Consider the following 19,037-nt stretch of genomic DNA (forward strand, 5'->3'; position numbering starts at 1 on the left):
AATTGTAAATGGCGACAGGGTACAACCCGGCGAAATACCATATCAAGTAAGAGACAAAATGTTTTATCTCTTTATTCAGATAAGATATTTGTATCGCAGATTGCGTTCTGCAAGAGCTACACTTCATATTTTTTCATCAAATCGAAAATTTTTAGTATATATTTAATACTAGTTAAAATCTGCAAACATTAAAAAAATTATTTTATTTACAGATTGCCTTATTTATTTCACGTAATNCTTTCAATTTTTGTGGCGGATCTCTCATTAATGCCTATTACGTTGTCACTGCTGCTCACTGCGTTGNAAAGTAAGTGATTTTTTGAACCCTATCGTAATGTAATGCGTGCGCGCGCGCGCATAGATTGCATTTTAAGAACAGCGTTATAATATATGTCACTTATGTCTACTCTAATTACAGTCAAAAACCTGAAAACATACATTTAGTCGCTGGCACAGTAAATTTGAATAAATCAGGATATATTCGTACTATTAAGGAGATAATTGTTCACGAAGAATACNATAGTGGCGATTCGTGGCGTAATGATATCGCATTACTCATAGTAAACTATTTGTTGATTAAATATTTTTCACATTCTAATGCTATTGCTATTGTTCATAAATAACGCGAAATTTAAATTTTTTTTAGCTTTTTACGCCACTTTTGTCCGTGCACCCAGGTATTGGATACGTATCTCTGCCCAAACAAAATGAATATATNGAAGCAGGAGAACTTGCGATAGTTTCTGGATTCGGAAGAATAGAGGTAATTAAAATTACTAAATTTTGCAAATAAATGTATTTTTATTGTATTTATTGCAATTCACTTTTGTGATCGTTCAAATTACAGGAAAACGGNCCGTCTTCCCACTATTTGCTGCAAGCTAGAATTTCTACAGCTAATCAGGAGTATTGCAAAGTAGTGTACAAAGAAGTTCTGCACAATATTTACGACTCACATATCTGTGCATATAATACAGGCGAAAGAACAGGAGCTTGCAACGTAAGTTATAACGTATGATTAAAATTTCGTATAATTCCCTTACTTTTTTTTCTACAAAGATGAACACAACATACAGATATAATGCTATTGTGCTATTAGTTAGCACAATTAAAAACTTGAAAGAAAATGTGACATTAAAAGTACAAAATTATAATTAATAATTGACATACCCAATATGAGTGATAATGAATAAAGTGATAAAGTAAATAAGGAATTAAAAAATAAGCGATGAATAAATAAANCTCTCTGTAACTTTACAAATTATGTCGTATTACACGAGAGACTTAAACATTTTCTGTATTCGCAAATCGATTTTCTTTTTTATAACATTAAAAAGACATTTTATTCTTCATTTACAGGGTGATTCGGGCGGTCCACTGACCGTTAATGGAAAACTTGTCGGAATTGTATCGTGGTCGNTAGGTTGTGCACGCACTGACTTCCCGACTGTGTTCACTCGTGTACCTTCGTATATTGATTGGATCAAAAAGNATNTATNTNTTANATATTGANTAGATCGAAAAGCATATATCTCCTAAATATTGATTTATTTATCATTATTTGTTTATTGACAAGATTGTTTTACAATTTTCAGACTGTTATATAATCACATACTTAATTGCAATTTTATGTAAAATGTTANCAATTTTCAGACTGTTATATAATCACATACTTAATTGCAATTTTATGTAAAATGTTAAAATTATTTTAATATTCTAACGCTATCGCAGTCATAGAANGTACGACNGACTTTTTCTATATCAATCAATTATTATGTACACAATTTTTGATATTTGTATTTTTGATGATTGTAGTAAAACTATATATCTTTGTATTATTTANTACAGAAGTGCGCAATNTCTATCTTAACAGATANATATCTTATCTATCAANNTTAATTGATCANATTGAGATTAACGTGTGACAAATAAAACTTATATTNAATATACATAATAATTAAACTACTGTTGTTTCATTTTGTATATATAAAANCGCACTTTATATTCTCCAATGATNTATAAAATATAATAACTCGTCATCGTACATTATACATGTTGAAGACGCCGAGATCGCAAAGAATCTTACAAGAAACAACACAATNTGACCTTCAAGTAATAATATTATCCGCGTTTCACATTTTGTCTTTTATTACTTTATTATACACAATTACAATTATATATTTATTTAATCTACTCTGTCTCGTTCTTAAAGATTATTAACTTACTCCTGTATAATATCGCTAACTCACAAGGAACGTATCAGCCATAATTTGATCTAATTGCGATCGCGTCACGCAACGTTAAGCGAGCAGCGGATTTGTTTTTATTTCTGTACAACATCTGTAACATTGTTTGTTTTGCAGCCGTAAATACGAGTAATGAAAAAAATAAAAAACTTAATAATGCGACATAGTATTCAGTAATAAAGTTTCAATAATAAAATTTATTATTTAGTAATAAAATTCAAACTGTAAACACAAGTTGCAATTCTTTAAGCGCGAACTACACGCGAAAATTTTCTGGGATAAATAATTGTTGATTCGACGCGAATCTTCCATGTGCACGCGCCACTGCGTTTGAATCAACGATTTATTAGATAATAAATATACATAGTGCAGTTGCTAACAGACGTTTTACTAAAATTTATCGATTCTCTATACACTCATACTCAGTCAAATCGATTAGATTTTATTACTCGCAACCGTAAGAACGTGACTCGGTCAAAAGTGCAACAACCCATATATTTTCGCCGATAGTAATTTCGGGAAGCCAATAGTGTATTACCAAATGCATTTTTTAACAGTGTGGTATTAATAAACACTTAGAGGCGGAATCACACAAGTTAAAATATTTGACATATTCAATCAATTTTGCAAAAATTGAAATAGTGTACTTAATTTGTGTATAAATTTAGTTTATATAAAACACGCGCGTACATTTTGCAATTGCGATTTTATAATGCGTTAATATTTTTTTTAAATCAACTAACATTTATAAACAATAATAAACACTTAGAGGCAGAATCAAGTTAAAATATTTGACATATTCAATCAATTTTGCAAAAATTGAAATAGTGTACTTAATTTGTGTATAAATTTAATTTATATAAAACATGCGCGTACATTTTGCAATTGCGATTTTGTAATGCGTTAATATTTTTATTAAATCAACTAACATTTTCATTTCCAAGAACACACACAATCAAAAGCAAAGTGACTATTGTCCGTAAAAACCAAACGCCGATTTTGAGATTATCACATAAGACGTGAGTCGTGTGCTAAACACACCTAAAAACAATGTCATGCTTCTACGTCGTAGACGAATGATCTAGCAATCACATACGCGAGATATGTACATACTTTACTATTCTGATAAAAGATAAAAGATCGATCTCACAATCTCGCCGTTTGTTTGAGAGGGAAGCGACATAAGAGAGCGGAGAAGTGGCGAACGCCATATCAAAGTCGTGTGCGAATAAAATTATACGAGTGCGAAGCTGTGCATTAATTAGCGACGTCGATGTGGCACGACGAAGACGAATCAAGGACTTCGCACAAACTGGCAATCGATGCTCTTTTATCGCGACGGGTCATGCGCGTAGCGCGTTCGTAATACGCCAAGACTATTTTCCCGATCGACGACGCGACGACGAGCAAAGCTCGTTAAACCGTCTCTGAAGATCGCTCGAGCGAGGCCATTGTCGCGGTTCAATGTACTTCAATAAATCGTGTAATTGTTAAGGAAATCGCCGAATAGCAAATCTATCGCGCCTCAAACGCGACGTCCGCGGGGGAAATTGATAAGCGTGTTTACATCGTATTGTACGATTACAATGAAATCGCATTAACATGACCTTAATTAGTTCGCTCGTATTGAATATTATATTTCGAATGCGCGAGTCTGATAAAATTATGTACAATTTGTTACGTTTCGTTTTATTCGTTTAAAGCGCATTTTATGTATACACGCCAAAAGACTTCCATTATTATTATTCAGCGAAAATGTAAGAAATGAAAAATAGATAAAATGTAACATTCCAACAAAAATTGTGATATCTTTAACAAAAAATTATACGCGCTACATAAAACAGCCCACCAAAAAATTCGCACTTTTATATATCTCTCTCTTTCTCTCTCTCTCTCTCTTATATAAATTCTTTTTTCTCTCTCATATTGTTCGAAAATCTTGGCGATTTTACGCGTGGAAGAAAAACCTCTCTCTTTCGATTCTCCTCAAACGCGAAAAGCGAGTCCGGTTTGTTCTCGGACAATCTTTGACCCTTTTGTTCTGTTTGCAGTTTTGCGATGTTCCGAAAGCGGCACTCTTGAATAATGCATGCATATAATACAACAAACTCTCTTCTGCCGACATAAGAAAATAAATCGCGCTGTGTGAACAACAGCGCGTATATTGTTCCCGTGAGCTTATCTGCGAAATAAAAATGTGCGTAAAATCTGTGATTATTATTTTTCATCTATATGTGTAATACAATTATTTGTTGTAACATGATTGTGCTTAATAATGATTTAGTAGTATTTATTATTTAATTTACTATTTATTATTACAAATTTATTATTTAATACAATACACACGTATATGAATTGTAATCCCATTCGTGTATGAATGCATCGTTTTATGTGTAACAATAAAAACACTTATGTCGCAAGATACACTCCTATTAGCAACTAATCTTTCCACCTATTGAATGACCTCAAAGTAAACTATATAGTCAGATAAGATAACCTACTTGAACGAAACTACGCATTTGTTTTCTCAAACTTACGTGCACTTAAAAAAAATAAAAGAAATCGCAAACATAAAGTAGCTCATGCACGTGTTATTCAAGTTTAAATAATCGAAACTTAATAATAATCGAAATATTTTATCGCGCGTATAGATAACTTGTCGTTATCTCAGTCGGCAAAGAACGTTTGTCTCATCGTCATTAAACATATCGATAAATTATTCGTGTTACCGAAATCTGATTGACATTTTTCCGCGTATCATGTTAATACCTTATATAATAGATTTCGCCGAACAAACAAACAATCGTTATTCGACAACAAAAACAATATACAAAAATAAACTTGCAAATATAATGTGACAGAGCCTTACCAACAAACAGTTCAAATTCAATTTGTCTTTTTTTTCAAAGACACACAACTTTTTATTTACCGATAAATTTGATATATATATATATATATATATATATATATATATATATTTATTTATTTATTTATTTATTTATAATATTAATGATATGTTTGAGGAGCGACAGAAAAGTCCATGTATCAGTTAAAAAATTTATTATACGTATATGTATGTGTATAAAAAGAGAAAGAGAAGAAGAAATTGTGTGTGTATATACATATACACTCTCAAATGAAATTTAATCAAGGTTGTAGATGCACGCGATCGGAAATTCGTGAAATATCGGTGATTCCGATCGGCGTGGAGCCTTTGATCGTCCGTATATAGCTGATTACGCGGTCAGGTCATGAGGTCGTTGGTTGCAGATGAATCCTGAAACACTGATATCCTGCAGCGGTCCTGGGTTGCCGATCGATCGACCTCTACTACTACCTATCTCTGTTCGTGACGTCCGTTCGTGTCAGAATTCTCTGATAAAAATGGTGAACTACTAGGATGATCGAAAACGTTTCTCTCTTTTTTCTCTCTTTCTCTGTTTCTCTCTTGGGAGCGCGCACGAGATTTTCTATTGAAATTGGGATCGCAAACTTTCACGACTTTTAATAGGACAAGCAATTAAAGCTAATGTAGCGTAATTATCGTGATCATTATCCCACAGTTATCAACTTTACAGATAATGTGTTCGATACAACTGCACGCACAAAAATGAGATCTGACGCTGTAATATACATGTGAGAAAACATTTAACATTTTATGTTAAAAACAAAATTGTCACAGCTACGTTATCGCTAAACGTCGTCGCATTCATTGTTTTAGTTGTACGAAACAACGTAAGAACTTTTTGCGCATAGATAAGACATTTGCCGATCGAAGATACCCTAAATCGAGAGACGTTATGAAATCGACGTAAAAACAAAAACAGTAATCTCATGTAATTACGTTGCGATTAATTAATAAATGTAATTCCAATTGCGATAGGTTATTTCCGCGAAAAACAAAAATAATATGTCAAGCATCTATTTATTAAGTGCGAGAGAAAGAAAATGATGATGCGTTTATCGTATCAGATATTTATGTAATATCGATCAAAGAATAGCGATATTTCTTTCGACGTGGACAATTAATCGTATCAATGGTTCGCGCTCGGTAGACGCATCAGAAATGAGATTAAAAGATACGGGAAAACCCAATATCTCTCACGTGTCGATCATTGAGACGAAAAAACGATATCATTGCGATGACTACCGATTGAAAATACTACAATTATATTGTCATTAATAATCTGATAAGCAAAACTTAGATATATTCCGCGTTGTTTCGAAATAAAAAATTATAATTATTTTATAATTAGTTATTTTGAATAACCGCCTCATTAAAATTGACAAATGCCTGTAATATTCAGTACAGTTTGCTCACAATTCAAGAATCGCAAGAAAAGGGAGAGATAGAATTCTTTGACAACAAAAGCGCTTACAATTGCAATAATGTGACGTTGTTCGATGCGTATGATTATTTAGAAAGAAATAAATATATTTTACATACAAATTGTACAAAAGTCTCTCTTTCGAGAGACCGATGATAAACTGTGATATTGGCCAATCGCATTGTAATCAAAAAAAAAAAAAAAAAAAATTAAAATAAAAGATGCGCGATATAATAAGCGCGACTACAATCTCAACGACGTTAATAAATCACTTATCAATCTCACATATTACATCTCTCTGACATATCACAGTCGATCTATCTAATCTAGTTTAACCAGAAAAAAAAAGACTACTCGATTATTGGACTCGCGCGGAAGTGGATTGAAAACGAGCATATAAATTCGCTGTATTCACCCGATTTCGACGAATGCCGATCAGTCGTCGAACAATGGCGTTAACGGTTTTATGTCTTCTCGGCCTTGTGGCCTTCTCTCAGGGTGAGTAACGATTTCCTTACGAAAGACAATCATTCAATGAATAATGCAAAATATTCAAATAACAACACACAACTTTCATGAATTTGTTCTTCTCGTTGCTTCGATTCTTCAATATACAGTTGTGAACTATGTTTTTTTTTTGCAATTTTTTTTGCAATTTACGAAGAAGTTTTCTTTCATAATCACAAATATGAAGATACATTAATGTGATGTAAAAGCTTAATTATTGTTTGACACAATTTACCACTTAATAATGACACTTTGTGTCGTTACACAGCTGGAGTTCTCCCGAATTTTGACCCCAGAATTGTGAACGGAGAAAATGCTAAATTAGGCGAGATTCCATATCAGGTACATCCGCCACAGAATATACTATAATATATTTTTGCAAATAAATACATCACGTTTGGTTCGTTTTGCTTCAAATATTACATCTGTAAATAACGTACATGTATGTGTTATTTTCTTAGGTTTCTCTTCAAGAAAAAAATTCCAACTTCCACTTCTGCGGCGGTTCAGTTTTGAATGACAATTATGTTATCACAGCAGCTCACTGCGTTGTCGGGTAATTTCACTGTGTCACTTTTGTTTTTTTACTATACTACTTAACACATCATCAAGCGATTTCGTGTTTTTTTCATACGTTTGCTATAAGAAATAACATAACGCACATATACGCCTAGTACAATTAAAAACAATTGCATGTTACAGTCGATCACCATCGGCATTGAAAGTCGTTGCGGCCAGTATCAATTTGCAAGATCCACGAGCGACGCACGAAGTTGCGCAAGTCATCACGCACGAGAACTACGACGCCAGTAATTCCTGGATCAACGACATCGCTTTACTAAAGGTGAAGCAAGATTTGAGAAGTCGTTCTCTTTGTAAATAGAGAACCGAGATCGTCACTCGGTCTTTCCAATCTGTCAATAATTCTAACAAATCGTCGCAAAATTTTCAGGTGAAAACTCCGTTCAAGAGGTCTGAAACTCTCGGACACGTTCCTCTGCCGCCAAAGGGCCACGTCGTCAAAGCTAATGACGTAGCTGTTGTATCGGGATGGGGCAGACTCTGGGTGAGTTTTTTGCTATTTTCGAACATAAAATTCTTCAAATTGTGCGCTCTTTGTGCGAGAAAGCACCGAGGAAGTCGCGTCACTTTGTTTTACTTATTCGTGGCGTGCGCGAGAGAAGATAATTATTGTTAACAAATCGCTAACGTCTAGTTACGTGAAAACAACAATACGATTACGTGATAAAATTGCAGCAAGGTGGACCGACTACCAAACAACTGCAGCGAGTTAACATTGTGATCGCTGATCAGACTTACTGCCGAAGCAAATATGTTAATCTTGGATACTACGTTCACGACACGCAAGTTTGCGCGTACGATCCGAGAGTTGAGAAGGGATCCTGCCACGTGAGTTTTGTTCCTTTTTTCCCCATATATTATTTATTATCTCTCTTGCACAATTTCGTAAAGCAATTAACTACATTTTGGTTGTGACGATCAAAAATCAAACACAAAAAAAAAATACGTTTATTTAAAACTTACTGAACTCGACAACATAAAAATGTAAACAAATGTTATTTTGCTACGTTCAGGGTGACTCGGGTGGTCCGTTGACCGTTGGTGGCAAACTCGTTGGACTCGTATCCTGGGCAAATGGCTGTGCCAGCACCTCCTATCCTACCGTCTACACTCGTGTCGTATCTTATCTCGACTGGATTAAAGCTCACGCGGTCTAAACTTCTAACTATGGCTACTACTCGTACTCTGTCCTTCGTTTTGTGTAAATTATCTAACGATCGATTTTGTTAATCGAGAAGAGAGAAAACGATTTGTTACATAACGTACTAACGATGTGACATAGGGGTTGTACATAACAGATACCCTTAAGAACTTGTACACATTTCTTTGTTTTTTTAATGGAATAAATATATTTTACTTCTCATCATATACGAGGAAAGACGTTGATAATTAGATCCTATCAAACACCTTAATAAATAAATTCTTTTTGTGACGATTTATTTCTTACTGCAAATCGAATGTTACAAACAAAGCGAAATAAATATTATTAAATACTTGCAAAAAATAAAGCAAAAGAGAGAGAGAGAAAGAGAGAGAGAGAAAGAGAGAGAGAGAGAGCTCTAGCATAAAAAACCGATAATTGCATGACATTCATATATTGCTTCTATTGTCGGTGACATTTGGCTATGGAGGAGATATGACAAATCGAGAGAATTTGTCCGTAATTGACAGCTGTGATTAGAATAGCGCAAGCATACACATCTACCTACCCACACACACACACACACACACACACAAACTTATATTTATCAAAAATAAAATTTGCTTAATAACGAGACAAACATGTGCAAATCATTTCGTTGCGATATTACGCGATTATTAAAATCTGATTGGTCATTGCGATTTGTATTAATCTTAACATCTTCAACACATCTTCGTTATATCATATATAATTCATTTATCTAATCTAAATTTAAAGAAATCGTCATTTATTAAATTATCTAAATTCTCCGAAAGAGTATGAAGGAGAAATTAAAACAGATGTATAAATACTGACTTTGCCGTAAAAGTTTCAATTATTTTGTTACCTGTGTCATGTCCAAAGATACGAGAAAATGCAAAAAGATGTGAAGAAATTATTACATTTGCTCGAACATAGTGTAGATAGAAATGTTATTATAAAATTACAGAAAAATGGACTAATAAGTATTTACAAGACACCACTCTTATAGTTTGATACTGAAGACTGCGAAAAAAAATACAAAAGCCAATCAATTTGTGATCTAAACATTGAAAGAGGTCCATGAGTAAATATTCATTTTAAAAAATGTCATCTCAAAAATGTATATATATGTTATATATATGTTTATATTCTTATTATTATCTATTATTTCTATTCCTAAATATATATTTATATTCCTAATACTTCCACCATAATAACATACGTGTCACAGTCATATATATTGAGTATGTTGCAAAATACATAATAATATCGTGAAGCAACGAGTTAAATTATATTCGAATATTTGACGACTGAGTACGAAATGCAAAATTCTCAATTTTGCTTCTTCCAAATTGATTTAGGTAAACCAGTGACTAAAAGCAAAAAAGATAATAGAATCCTCGTAGGAATAGTATTCAAAATAAACGACTGCGGTAATAGTATCTATAATAGCATTTCTAGACCGGCCCAGTGGTCTCGCGGCTTAAGTGCGATGGCTAAGAGTGGGAGGTTGAATCCACCGAACCCGTTTGTCTATGTAGATGTCGATACAAATCGTAAATTGATTGATGACAACATGAAATAATCTATTTCTTTATCTAAATAATATCGTCGTAAATTTCTTTATCTAATAAATCGTCGTCATTTGCTTTTAAACTATAATTACTCACACAGGTGGCGAGGCAATTCTGAATGAATACTATATTATCACAACTGCATCCTGTGTCGTGTAATTACTTATACTACAAGTCACATTCAAATCGTATAAAATACATAATTTAAATATTACAGTAACACGCCATAAAGAAAACTTTTAAGTTTTACTACTTGACACGAAGTAAACAATAATACTTTGCTTCTTTCAGAATGATTATGGTGGATCATTGACTTTAAATGGAGAACTCATCGGACTGATATCAAACCTTCATAAATGTGGAAGTATCACCTATCCCGGTATCTACACAAGTATCAAATCTCATTTTGAATGGATTAAAGAAAACACAATTCCTAAAACAACCACCGCTTCTTCAACCATCCCTTCTTCAACTACTGCTTCCTCAACCACCCTTTCTTCAACCACTCTTTCCTCAACCATCCCTTCTTCACCTATCCCTTCTTCAACCACCCTTTCTTCAGCCCCCCGCCTCAGCCGGAATCTAAAATGTATAAATAAACGTTATATGTTCACCTTTAATCATAATTTATAACTTGTTTGTTTTGTATAACTTTCCAATAATATTAACAGAATTAAAATAAATTCAAAGTAAACTTGAAAAAAAAACACTTTAATTTATAAAATAACAGATAGTAACATATATATTCACATAATATCTTTAAACATTTTTATAAAAGTTTGTTATTACAATAAATACTGGTGTCACCGTTTAGCATGTTTTATTCCAAGAATAAGCTCTTATTTTATCTTATCGCGCATTCCAACCATGCGTAGACATCTAGTATGTGGACTAATATCAAAGTCAAGTTTAGTTTTAAATCTAACGCATCTAACGCATTCCACATTGACATTCCTAAAAGCATGATCAAGAAAGAAACCAGTTATACTTGTCACTGAAAACCTGCTCATGCCTTTTCTAGCACTATAAAAACCACGCTCGAATAGATTTCAGTCATTTACGAGTCAAATATTGTGTCGGACCGAAGCATTATACCATCATACAGAATACATAAGCGTTATAAGTATAACATCTTTGTGAGTGACATCTTTGTACCTAACAAATTCTTTTTTTTTAAACACAAATTTGTGTGATAATTCCTATAATAAAAAATCAGCATATATATATACTTCTCACAATAATAGAAACATTAACAACTCATAGTATAAAAATTCAATGTGTTATCTTATCTTTTATTTTATGTCTTATTTTTCTGTTAAAGAAGACACAGACTAACATTGTAATATCATACTTAATAAAAAAAAATAGTAAAAGCGCGTGCGATATACTTTAAAGTTTTAATCAGCCTTATGTGTCATGTTTTATTAAACATGACAAATAATATATCGATATATCGACTGACATTTGTGATTACCAATAAGTTCATTATATATCATTATTGATCAAACCATCTAAATCTAAAACATAAAAAATAAAAACGTTATAGTCTCTCATTCACTCTTTGATTACCACTCGAAACATAAAGACGTATATATGTCTATTAAAATAGATTGAAATGTGCATCAAACAATTTTGTTGATTCTCAATATAATTGCATCAAAAGTCAATTGATAGTCCGCTGTATTGAAATATCGATATTCTTCAAATCTTTTTATCTACAGCTTCAAAATAAATCTCGTTTCTCGAGCACTTGACAAACGTACATTGTAGAAAGATACATATATTATTTTCAGTATCGCGAGATTCGATTTTCAGGAGATTGCTGCTAACGATTATCAATACTAATGGCGTTGACAATTTTATTTTATCTGAGTGTTTTGGCATTTTCTCAAGGTATGTTATAATCTTTATAAATTATAAACATTTGTTTATAGCACTTATACCTTTTGTATAGCACTTATACCTTTCAATTAATACATAAATATAGAGAGAATTACAACATAGTAAATACAAGTAATTGTATAGCGTCTGAAAAAAACTAACAAACTGATATACATAATAAAATCGAAATTGCTATTAAAACATACGTATACAGAAAAAACTAATACGTCACATTTTGTAAAACAATTCCGTTTCTGTAATAAATTTTGTTCTTGCAGCTGTAGTTCTTCCAAATCAGGATTATTATCATCCACACGTAGTTCGGCATTATACGGTATTAAAGAACTTTATATGAACATATTTTTTTACGCGATGTTCTATACTATAATAAAACTCCAGTAATTTCAAACATCATAATTTCGACTTTTTCGTTACGAACGAAAGCCGATAGATTTTCTCACTATTGATAATTCTACGATATTTCTGAGTAAGTGCACAACTTGTAGAATGAGAATTACATCCACATTTTAAGAGTAAAAAAAAGAGAAACATATATATCATTTTCTTGCTAACAGCCGTTCGCTTCCTAGGAAGGAAAGAAATAATTTCAAATTCTAAGAAGAATCGGTTTCATCCGCGTAAAATTACTAGAGTTCTATTGTAAAACGTTGTCTTTTTTTTCGCAGATTCGCATACAAAACACATCAAACAACGCTGTTTGTACCGGTGCAATTCTGAACGAGACTCGTGTTATAACAACAGCAACTTGCTTCCTTCCGTAATTTATACTTATATATTACTGTCGTTTATCATGATAATCTCTACATATAAAATAGAAATTATATTGCATATACATATATATGCAATTGTATTTCATACATATATATATGTACATATATTGCTAGGCAATCGTAAAATGTTTTTTGACGGCATGTACTTTTTTATTGTTTGCACAATATTTTACCAATAACGAATGTTATGCTCTCTATATCGTATATTTGAATGGGTTTTTGAATAATAAATTTCTTTTTCTAGTCACGGAAATACATCCAGACCAGAACAATTGCGTATTCTTGTTGGCAACGCTAATTTTGGTGATAATTTTACATCCACACACAATGTCGTACAGATTATAGTGCACGAAAATTTCACTGCTTTTCCTATCGCAATCAACGATATTGCTTTGCTACAGGTAATTCAAATCGAATGAATTTTGTGCTCACGAAAGAGAATCGTAATTTTTTATTCAGACCTGTTCAGTACTTTCTGTAGTCACGAGAGGAAACTAAAAATCTCTGAACGTGCAGGTAACTCCTCCTATCATACCTTCTGACATCATACAATTTGTCAAGTTGCCGGAAAACGACGACGTTTCAAACGATGACATTTACCGATTCGCTATCCTTGGATTCTGCACAAATGAAGTAAGTTTTGAGCGAGTCAATTATTTTACACCTTTCACAAAAGCAATAAATCTTTTCAGTACTTTGTTTTTTATTGTTAATGCGTGAATATACGTTCTCTGACGTCGATTAAATATAATAATTACAGAGAAAATTCTACATTCCGAATCCCTTGTTCTCAGTAATGAGTTTTAATACGAAAGATCAGGATTTGCGTAAAAGAATGGATGAACATAAATTTGAAACGAACGGTTATTGTACGGATTGTATGGTGAGTATTCAAAAGTCTTATCTTCGATGACACAATTATGTATACGTTTGTTTTATATTATTAATAATTTAATTTACAATATATATTTTCGTTGTAATAACGTATAAAAGTCACAATCGTGTAAAATAGCATGAAACATAAATAACATTACGAAGAACATATAAAACAAAACGTTGATTTTTCACTGTACTTGAGATGAAATTTACGTTTACAATATCTTCTGTTTCGTTCAGTTCGATCCTGGTGCGCTAATTATTCGGAATGGAAAACTCGTTGGATTGAAGTCCTCCAACCACCGTGACAATATATGCAAACCATTCATTTTCACACGTGTCGCTTCTTACCTTACGTGGATTAAATAAGAAAAAGAAACAGCAACTTAATCATTTTATTATTTTGTCAATCAAGATTCATATAGTTTGCCCATCAATTTGTATGCAACACTATAATTATGAAATATTAAATTTTTAGTTTGCATTTAAATCTTCCGCACTTGTTTTCCTCCGATAAAATTTCCTTGCGTTCTAAAACAATCGAGTGACGTTTCATTGTTAGCATTAAATTGAAAAAGCAGCACGTGTTTACTCACGATTACAAGAGACGTAGAATCTTAGCAATTTAAATATAATTTTCTTCAGATGCGTGTTCCCCTGAAAACGTCTTGTTCAATATGGAATAGCACGTGCGACGCAAGTGCAATTAAGTGATTAAAGCTGAGAGAGATTTGGCAGGAAGCCAGTAAAATCTGTCTCTTCCATCTTCAGTAACGTAGAAAAGTAGAAATATAGAAATAGAAGTAATATAGAAATTTTTCGTATCTCATATTAGCTGCGTTTCTTTATGTTACGAAATGGCGAGAACAGATTTTATTTGACAAGACTTGTGTGCTATTACTGTTGTTACTGTTTAAAGGATTTAACGTTGTTGAATATTGCAAAAACAATTAAACGATCGTAACCTACCTACAATAGTGATACATCATTTAATGCATTCGTTTTCATATTTGTTTTTCATGCTTGTTTTTATTATACGCGAGACACGTAAAAGTATTTTGCGACCATATCGTGAAAATAGCGGTTTTTATTTCACGTGTGAAGAACCTTCCGTGTCATCAAACTTTGAAGAGAACTCACCTGCGCACAAAATGGAGTATAACACTTTTTCTCGGCTCCGTATAGGATGTTGAACACTTAGAAGTGCTTTTGCTACATATTATATACAAGAAGAAAATAGAACTACTAGTTCTACCGGCGCTCATCTGGGTTATATATATATATATATATATATACTTTCTTTTTACTCGAGAATAGTGAAATTAAATTGTGCAATTTAAAAAACAAGACAAATAAAAACGTAATGTTATTTTTCATAAATGACATGTTAAAAATATTCCACTTTCGTTTCCAAAAAGCTTGAATGAATGAACTCGCGCATCTCTTTACACTTAATAAATATATATACATATATATATTTTTTTTTATGTTGATTCGCTGCATACAGAATGCAGGAACTACATCGATTCTATTTGCATACGCTCTTTATTCATACGGCTCCATATATTGCACTTTATACAAACGCAAAACCAATTAACTGCCGTGTCAACATACCGTCCCAACCAACGTCCCGCGCGGCATTCACAACCATGTTGAGTTCACTTAGAATTTCACTCCCATATTTTCTCTCTCGGTTGGTTTATCTCGTATTCTCAATGTAAATCGAATCAGTATCGTAAAACAAGAAACCAATTTGTGATTGCATAACATAAAATTCACGGTGGTGAGATACATATCGCGGTGTCCGCAATGAATGATCGGTCAGAAAACGGAAGCAAGCGTGTGCCACTCACCTGTTTGCGGAGCGGCGTGGTGCACTCGTCCTTCGTACGCTCGAATCGCTCGAACTTGAAACTGTTGCTGCGATAGAGCTCGTTGTCGCTTTGCTGCCTCCGGCAGAGCCGTCGCGTGAGCGCGCGCGGTCTGCAGGGCGCACATTCGGTGGCGAGTTCCCAGTGCAGGTGCAGCATCGCGAGCTCGGCGGTGCAACGAGCCATCGCACAGCCGGCGCGCCTCACGCGACACTTGACGCGCTTGATGCGGCCCTCAGGCTGGGGCTTGTGGCCGCAGGGCTGTGACGTCGCACCCACGCCGCTGCAGTTGCAGTCGGTGCACGTGCGACGCGTACGGCGCGTTCCGGCCGTGTGCGGACACGATTTCGCCTCCTCGCCACACTCGCACTCGCACGGCGCCTCGCCGCCGCCTGTGTGGGCGCAGCCTAATCTCTCGTCGGCGCACTCGCACGGCTGCTGCTGCTGCTGCAGCTGCTGCAACTGCGTGGACGAGGATGCAGGAGAGGAAGACGATTGCGCTCGACGGCGGGTACCGGCAGCAGCGCATGTCGTGTGTCGGCAGGAACGATCTGTACATTCGCATCTGCAATCAAGGATCAGACGGTGTATGTACGTTAATTAAAAAATAAAAGTAGATTCAAGAAGAGCGTTCTAACTGTTTGATCAAATATCAAAAAATAAAATTGAATATGGAAAAATATTAAGATAATAAAAGAAAAATTATAAAAGAAAAAGAAAGTTGCTCGGTGTAAAATTGATGAAAAGTTTTTATTTCTGAAAAAAACAATTAGTGTGTTTTATTTTAGATAGTATATAAATTGAAAAAATAATTCTGCTTTCGAGCGAAGCACCGTATTGATTTTTCATGCGATTCAAATTGACATATACGCGAAGAGTGTAATTATGCAAGTCTGTGTATTGGCGGAGAGTTTCTATTTCCGCGTATTTCGGTCGCGACATATTTCGCCCGAGATATTCCGACAGTTTCCAAGTCGAAAACGAAAGAATCCTCTATCGAATATTGGAAACTTTATTTAGCGTATTATCGCACAATGATATCGAAAAATAGAAAGGCTTTTTCGTTCGAGAAGAAAACGAAGAAAAGGAAAAATCAGGTCGGTCTAAAAAACAAGAATCGCGATCGTTAGCATTACGGCAGGCTGTAATGTCGTGATTGATTTTAACAGCGTCGTATAATCGCGTTGCACAAACCAACTTGATTTAATTCTACATATTGATTTAATAATATTCGGCGGTTCTTTTATATCTCTCGAAAAAAAAAATAAAGAGAGATTTATGCTTCAATTTATGCCATTTATGGAACATTGGTGGAAATTATCTTCAATTTCAATGAGTTCTATGTTTGTTAAAACAAATTATTACATATTCAACGAGAAGAGAAAAGACATCAACGTTAATGTAAATACGAGAGACAATCCGCACGTGAAACGTACATATGAATAAAGTCCGAGATAACAGTTGCCTTGTGATTTATTCGCGTAGCTATAAAAGATTCACGCTCGACTGTAGAAATTGAGATAAGTGTACGGGATACTTCATGTTTAATTTGCCATGACACGCGTGGTGCACTTCATAAATCAATATCCAGCATTCTTGTGAAGATAAAAGGCCGCGCGAATTACCGTTCCCGAGGATCCTCAAACCGACTGAACTTCGTGCCGTTATATTCCGACACGAAAACGCTTTCAAACGTTGCATTCCGCGTTGCAACCCTCCTCCCTCTCCTCCTTCTCCGACACGAAACTTTCCCCATATTAAATCAAGACAAGATAAACGCCTCGGTTTTTTGTTCTATAAATGAGCAGCTGCATCATTCTCAAAATGCAACAAAAGTTGACAGGACAGCTTTATTACGCTTGCTGTTCGCGCATTCACTTCCGCTTCTGATTGCAGGTGTTAACACAGTACGTTGACTTCTCACCTCCAGCATATTTACTCACCGTTTCTCTTACTCACGATTTTTTAAAATGCGCAGCTAAACTCCACGCAATCGATCGTCAACCGCATTATTAATTAAACGGCAAGTAATTAAGCGATTCTAAAAAAACTGCGGCCCTACCACTTTCGTTAACAATTGTATCCACTTATACGTTAATAATTAAAAATCTAATTTTTGTAACGAAAGAATGATCATTTTGAAACAGCCTGTACGATAGCATGTCCGAATGGACGTAACTGTTGCTCGCTATTTTCTACTCTTATCGATCGAACGAGGCAACCCAAAATTTCGGAGATATAGTTATCAATGACAATAAGCTACTGTTATCACGCACGCTACGTGAGACAGCGCGTCACATCATTCGCGCGAGTACCAGTGACAGGTTTTTAATGATCTGTTACCGAAATTAGACCAACAAGTGCTATCGACCGAGAACACACAAGCGTACAATTCATCTCTTCTGAACTACGGGAATATAATACCTACGTAAAACAACGCGGTCTCTCCAACCTACCCCAATATAGAATCCACCCCAGCAACAACACAATCAGCTGGCTTTTATCCTGAGACGCACATGAGTCGTCCTCGTGACATATGTCCGACGTAATTACGTCGCGGCATTTATTTACCTTCTGACTCTCCGCGCGGATGATTCTCGTTGTGCATGCGGACAAGGTTGCGAGTCTGGCGGACAGTCGCAGCTGATGGACGTAGCGGAGGCAACGGCGGCGGCGGCAGCGCCGGCGGCTGGTCGCGTACGACGTACCCTGATCAGCACCGGGTGTACCGGGCACGGCTGCACCTGACAACCGCAGACGATGGTCTGGGGACCGCCGCCGCGAGACTTACGACCGCCGCCACGCTTCGCGCGTTGGTCCACGTGCAACTGACACGGTTGCACGGGACAGCCACAACGGGCCGCGGCAGCACGACGCCCGGCACCCTGAACGCGTCTCCACACCCGCTCCATTCAACGACCGGCGTGTGACTGACAATCGGCCGTCCCACACCACCACCATCATCATCGGCTCGCGCGCGCGCGGCCGCTTCGATCCTCTTCGCCGCGACCTCGGTCGCGCTCGGCTCACCGGGGGATGAAACATCCCCCCGTTCTTCCCCTGGCGTCGAGATATGCGTCGCTTGGTCCACACTGCCACCCTACCGTGTGCGATGCCGCGGCTGACGTTCCTTCCTCTGTGCGCGCGTGGACAAATCCGGGCGTTTACCCGGACTGGAAAGGTCAGAGTCGACTTCCCGACGAGATCTCACAACGGCAT

General features: G+C 35.3%; 4 protein-coding genes across 5 annotated transcripts in view; 3 read left to right on the forward strand and 1 right to left on the reverse strand.

The window, feature by feature from the left end:
• LOC109861290 (mite allergen Eur m 3-like) overlaps nt 1-1,512 on the forward strand; it is a 14,595-nt gene extending 13,083 nt beyond the window's left edge. The window contains exons 5-7 of the mRNA XM_020440868.1: nt 647-763; nt 848-1,000; nt 1,360-1,512. Coding sequence (XP_020296457.1) covers nt 647-763; nt 848-1,000; nt 1,360-1,512 — 423 coding nt within the window. The remainder of the gene's footprint in view (nt 1-646; nt 764-847; nt 1,001-1,359) is intronic.
• Nucleotides 1-15,844, reverse strand: part of LOC109861128 (transcription activator MSS11) — a 131,717-nt gene extending 115,873 nt beyond the window's left edge. Inside the window, exon 1 of the mRNA XM_020440652.1 lies at nt 15,801-15,844. The gene's annotated coding sequence lies outside the window, so the exon portion shown is untranslated. The remainder of the gene's footprint in view (nt 1-15,800) is intronic.
• LOC109861150 (chymotrypsin-2-like) lies at nt 6,966-9,031 on the forward strand. The gene is made up of 7 exons (XM_020440677.1): nt 6,966-7,072; nt 7,350-7,423; nt 7,543-7,637; nt 7,784-7,925; nt 8,034-8,147; nt 8,339-8,491; nt 8,677-9,031. Exons 1-7 carry the CDS (start codon nt 7,003-7,005, stop codon nt 8,818-8,820), a joined length of 792 nt encoding a protein of 263 aa, XP_020296266.1. The 5' UTR covers nt 6,966-7,002; the 3' UTR covers nt 8,821-9,031.
• On the forward strand, nt 11,219-14,675 carry LOC109861157 (chymotrypsin-2-like). Of its 2 annotated transcripts, none has more exons than XM_020440687.1 (8): nt 11,219-11,535; nt 12,193-12,292; nt 12,559-12,614; nt 12,967-13,058; nt 13,316-13,472; nt 13,588-13,704; nt 13,832-13,954; nt 14,188-14,675. In XM_020440687.1, the coding sequence occupies exons 2-8, from the start codon at nt 12,244-12,246 to the stop codon at nt 14,314-14,316; spliced, it is 723 nt and encodes a 240-aa protein (XP_020296276.1). In that variant the 5' UTR covers nt 11,219-11,535; nt 12,193-12,243; the 3' UTR covers nt 14,317-14,675. The 2 variants fall into 2 exon arrangements, with proteins under 2 accessions (XP_020296276.1, XP_020296283.1); XM_020440694.1 differs by having other exon boundaries at nt 12,215-12,292.
• Nucleotides 15,845-19,037: the final 3,193 nt, after the last annotated feature.

Source organism: Pseudomyrmex gracilis, unplaced genomic scaffold (assembly GCF_002006095.1).
Source record: "Pseudomyrmex gracilis isolate BER0280 unplaced genomic scaffold, ASM200609v1 scaffold_8, whole genome shotgun sequence".
NCBI classification, from domain to species: domain Eukaryota; kingdom Metazoa; phylum Arthropoda; class Insecta; order Hymenoptera; family Formicidae; genus Pseudomyrmex; species Pseudomyrmex gracilis.

What these genes read in the sequence shown, in the direction of transcription:
- LOC109861150 (XM_020440677.1), top strand. Translation starts at nt 7,003, where the DNA reads ATGCCGATCAGTCGTCGAACAATGGCGTTAACGGTTTTATGTCTTCTC. An exon ending in ACGACATCGCTTTACTAAAG is followed by an intron (nt 7,926 to 8,033) that starts GTGAAGCAAGAT and finishes CAAAATTTTCAG; the next exon opens with GTGAAAACTCCGTTCAAGAG. An exon ending in CGGGATGGGGCAGACTCTGG is followed by an intron (nt 8,148 to 8,338) that starts GTGAGTTTTTTG and finishes ATAAAATTGCAG; the next exon opens with CAAGGTGGACCGACTACCAA.
- LOC109861157 (XM_020440687.1), top strand. Translation starts at nt 12,244, where the DNA reads ATGGCGTTGACAATTTTATTTTATCTGAGTGTTTTGGCATTTTCTCAA. An exon ending in TTGGATTCTGCACAAATGAA is followed by an intron (nt 13,705 to 13,831) that starts GTAAGTTTTGAG and finishes TAATAATTACAG; the next exon opens with AGAAAATTCTACATTCCGAA. An exon ending in GTTATTGTACGGATTGTATG is followed by an intron (nt 13,955 to 14,187) that starts GTGAGTATTCAA and finishes TGTTTCGTTCAG; the next exon opens with TTCGATCCTGGTGCGCTAAT.